The sequence below is a fragment of the Prunus dulcis genome, unplaced genomic scaffold, assembly GCF_902201215.1.
Source record: "Prunus dulcis unplaced genomic scaffold, ALMONDv2, whole genome shotgun sequence".
NCBI lineage: Eukaryota > Viridiplantae > Streptophyta > Magnoliopsida > Rosales > Rosaceae > Prunus > Prunus dulcis.
In genome coordinates this window covers 785-5,471 of record NW_023010562.1, presented here as the reverse complement: position 1 = coordinate 5,471, position 4,687 = coordinate 785, and the positions used below count along the sequence as shown (strand labels likewise).

Genomic DNA, 4,687 nt, shown 5'->3' with positions numbered 1-4,687 from the left:
CTTGTGGTTTGGAGTGCTACTACCACAAGAAGGAGGTCATTGTATCCTGGGAGATGTTTGTCATTGAAACCTTGAAGCACCCGTGAGGGACAATTTGTCTTAAGAAGATAGAGCCAAGTTTTAGACTCAATCATATTCTAGCTTTTCTAAACCTTTCTTTATATTATATTTTGATTATTTTATGCATTAAATTGTGTTTAAATAGCATGAATCAAATTTTGATTTTTCTATGAATATAGCAATTAAATCTCCTATTTTTTCAAACATTAGGAATTTTTCTGTTGGCGTTTAAACTTGCAATACTTGAATCATAAGTTAATTTTATCTTCTAATTAATGCATGGTTGGTATTATTATGGTTCGGTTTCACATCACACTTTTTTTTTCCTATACAAAAAATGTTATACTTTAATCTATTCTAAATTACCGGAATAAGTGAAATTCCAACTCGGGTGCAGAATATGGAGCATATTAATTCTAGTCAACTTGGCTAAACCCATAACACCACATTTATTGACCGCATTCTTGAATATGGGAATTTTGTGGGTGAAGCCTTGGACTATCCCTTCCTATAGTACTAATTACAGTTTCGTTGTCATCAGGAAAAGAGACGACTTCACATATGGAGGATCAGATATCTGAGCCAGAACATTGGGCTGACGCTGTACAAGTATTCCACGACCCTGACACTGACACGAGATGTATCTACAGGGTTCCCAACAAACTCCGCAAAGTAAATGAAGCAGCATACACTCCTCAATTAATTTCGATAGGCCCCTTCCACCATGGCAAACCAGAACTCAAGGACATGGAAACCCATAAAATAATATATTGTGACAATTTTTTTGAACGTTCTTCGAAGACCACGGATGAACTAAAACATTTCATCGAAGGTTGTCAAGAACAGATTCTTAGGTGTTATGCAGGGACAATTAGTCAGGTTGACAACTACTTTCGGGACGTAATTCTACGTGATGCTGGCTTCATCATTGAGCTCTTCTTGACGAATTCCGAAAACCCTGAAAATTATTATCACATATTAAGATCACCGTGGCTGAGGAAAGCTATAGAGCAGGACCTCATACTGTTTGAAAATCAGCTTCCTTATTTTATTCTTGAAGACCTGTATAACTTTGCCAAGCCCAAGCCCAAGCCCAACTCTTATTCCCCATCCCGCAACAAAGTGCAAGCACGAGGACAGGCCAATAGACGACACAGATGCATTGATCTTGATCAGATATGTTACTGCTTGCCTTGCTGTCGTCCAAATCAACCCCGTGATTATGCTGTAGAAATTATTGAAGCCACTGTTCATCCCTTTCTCAAGCTTACCTGTGAGTTCTTCAACTATTACGGTACTAAGGAAAATTCAGTCAGGAAGGGACTAGATATAAGAAATTTCACTGATTTGGTAAGACATTTTCTGTGCCCCGCAGAAGAAATGACTTGGGTAGGTAGTCGTTTGACTCCTATAAAAAATATATACGACGCAAGAAAGCTGAAGGCAGCAGGAGTGAACTTTAGGCTACTTAAAGAAGCAGGGTTTGTCGTTAAAGGACATGAATCTCACCATTGTAATTTCAACTCAGCATGTTTTACAAGTATGGACTTGAAGCTTACACAATTTTGTGTCAAGGATGAGACAGAATGCGTTATTCGAAACGTCATGGCGTTGGAGCAGTTTCTGTATCCAGAGTGTGCTTCTATTTGCGAATACTTTTTGTTGATGGATAAGCTTGTGGACACTGTGGAAGACGTGAATTTGCTGATTGACAGTGGAGTTGTTGTTAACAACCTAGGCAGCAATGAAAGAGTGACGAACTTGATTAATCAACTTTGTGAGCAGATTATGGATGATGTATCCTGCTATGGTGATCTTTGTGACAAACTTAATAAGCACTATGGGATCAGTTTTTGGAACCGTCATGTGGCACTCCTGAAGCGAGTTTACTTCAAGGATCTTTGGACGGCCAGTTCAACTATACTTGGAATTTTTGTCCTGGTTTTCTCAATCTTCGGAACTATTAAATCTCTCAAATCTTAATCTAATTTAAGCTTCACATGTGAAGACCTTTTGTCTGAAGAGTCCGTATGGTTTGGGGATATCCTCCAAATATCCTACATGCTTTAGTTGAAGACCTTTTGTAATTTGCTTCTTTAGCATGCAATTTTTATCAAAACAAAATAAGAAATAAAAATTTAAGAGCTTCATGTGTTATTAAATTCAGAGAAACGGGTTAGCGGTCCACTACTAACAATACCGATATTGTTCCCAATTTAACTACCTACAAAAGCCAGTAGGTATGAAATTTTATCACAAAAGGCCTCGATGATATTAGTAGTAAAATCATTCATTATATATTTTATTTTATTTAGTCGAGTTTTCGATGTGGGACTTATATTCTTCAACACGCCCCCTCACGTAGGCCCAACACATAGTGGGCCACATGTGAAGCTAAGTCCACATCGGAGTCAATCATTTAAGCCCAATACTTGAACACCACATATTGAGTAAGGGTAAATACCCAATTTAGGCCCTGTCAATCAACCCTCTTTGATACCATGTTAAATTCAAAGAAACGGACCAGTGGCCCACTACTAACAACACCGATATTGTCTCCAACTTAACCACCTACAAAGCTCAGTATGTGTGGGGTTTTATCACGAAAGGCCTCGGTAATATTAGTAATGGAACCATTCATTATATATTTTATTTTATTTAGTCAAATTTCATATGTGGGACTTGTATTCTTCAACAATGTGTAGTTCCTCATTAGCTCAATTGATCAAAATATATTCTTTTATGGTTCTCCATGTCCTTCAGTTCTGGTTTTCCATGGTGGAAAGGGCCTTTTTAAATTAATACAATTGAGGAATGTATGCTGCTTCACTTACTTTGCGGCGTTTATTAGAGCAGGTCCATCGCTGAGGGTTGGCCCAGGCAAAAGGCAAGAACCAGCCCGAGTCCAGCTCCAGCGCAGAGAAAGAAGCCCGGGCAAGCTGCGGGTCCCACGAGCCCGGGCAAGCCCAAGGGCGAAAATCGACTGGGCTCGAGCCCGAGTTCAGGTGACGTCAGTGCTGACGTCACGACGACGTCAGCGCAGTAATTTCAAATTTTTTTACCGTTGGCGAGTGTAATACACGCGCCAACGGTAAAAAAATTTGACTGAAGTGCGCTGACGTCATCGTGACGTCAGCGCTGACGTCACCACCAACGGTAACCTGCCACGTGTCGGCACCGGGTGGCTCCGATTAGATTTTTTTTCAGCAATCCTACAGTTCTCTTTAAAAAAAAATCTGAAAAAATTCTGAAATTTTTTTTTAAAAAATACCAAAAATTTATGTATTTTTCCCCTATAAATACCTAACCATTTTATCTACTTTCAACACCAAATCTTCATACAATTTCTTCTCCATACAATATTTTCTACTCTCCACTCACATAATTCATTTTCCACACCAAATCTCCATACAAACTCATCTCCTTCCAATATTTTTTACTCTCTACTCATATTTTCCACTTTCCACACCAATTCCATACAAACTCTTCTCCTTCCAATATTTTTTACTATCCACTCACATTTTTGTACTACTTTCCATTTGTAGAAAATAAACAAATGGCATCTTCTGTTGAAATCGGAGGCTCGTGGTCAACCCAGGAAGATATTGCATTGTGCGAGTCTTGGGTGAACGTTAGTCATGACCCTATCACGGGCAATGAGATGAAGTTCCATCATATGTGGAGCAAAATTCATGGAGAATTTTGTCAAAGATCGGGTTCCATTCGGACCGAAATGGCTTTGTCTAGTAGATGGAAAATTCTAAACAAAGAGTTAGGGAAATGGAGAAATGCCTTGACAAAAGCAAAGGAGAACATTCGAAGCGGTGCGAATCTTTCCGATGAGGTAAAATATTTTTAATTGCCATTTTAATCAATTTAATGTAACTTTTTTTTTTATTGCATATTCTATTTATTTTTTGTTGCACAATGTTTATTTTATTTTTGCATTTCCTAATTGGCTTTATTTATTTACATAATCAATTTTATTCTTGCATTTCAAAATAGTTTATAATTTCATGCATAATCTTTATTTTTGTTTTTGCATTTTCAATTTGTCTATATTTATTTACATAATCAATTTTATTCTTGCATTTCAAAATAGTTTATAATTTCTTGCATTGTATATTTTTTTTAATGCACTTCCAATTATTTATTTTGAATAGATCATACAAGCACAAATGTGGTTCGGTGCCACGGGGCAAGGGAAAAAAAGTTTTGTGCATTTCCAATGTTGGGAAATTGTCAAAGATTGTTCCAGATTCAAAATTATTCCTACCGCACCCCCGGTTGTGTTGCATGAGCCGCCGCTCCACGAATCGCCATCAACCGATTCGCCATTAGACTCCCCAATGGAAACGGAGTCACCACTCCCCCGTCCGCCGAGACCTATTGGGAGAAAGGCGGCAAAGGCCAAGAGAGGGGCCACTTCAAACATTGATTGTGTTCAAATATTCGAGCAAATAGCTAAGAACAACTCTCTAAGATTGGAGAGAGACTTGAGGAGAGATGAAGCGGACAAGGCACGATTGGAAGCCTTTGCAATTGAAAAGCAACATGCAAAAAAAAAAGACGACGATGAAAGAGAGATGAAAATCATGGCCATGGATACGAGCCATATGTCTCCTGA

The 4,687-nt window shown here is 38.3% G+C and overlaps 1 protein-coding gene across 1 annotated transcript; it reads left to right on the top strand.

The window, feature by feature from the left end:
- Positions 1 to 621: 621 nt before the first annotated feature.
- Positions 622 to 2,043, top strand: LOC117613743 (UPF0481 protein At3g47200-like). The gene has a single exon (XM_034342316.1). The coding sequence runs from the start codon at positions 622 to 624 to the stop codon at positions 2,041 to 2,043; it is 1,422 nt and encodes a 473-aa protein (XP_034198207.1).
- Positions 2,044 to 4,687: the final 2,644 nt, after the last annotated feature.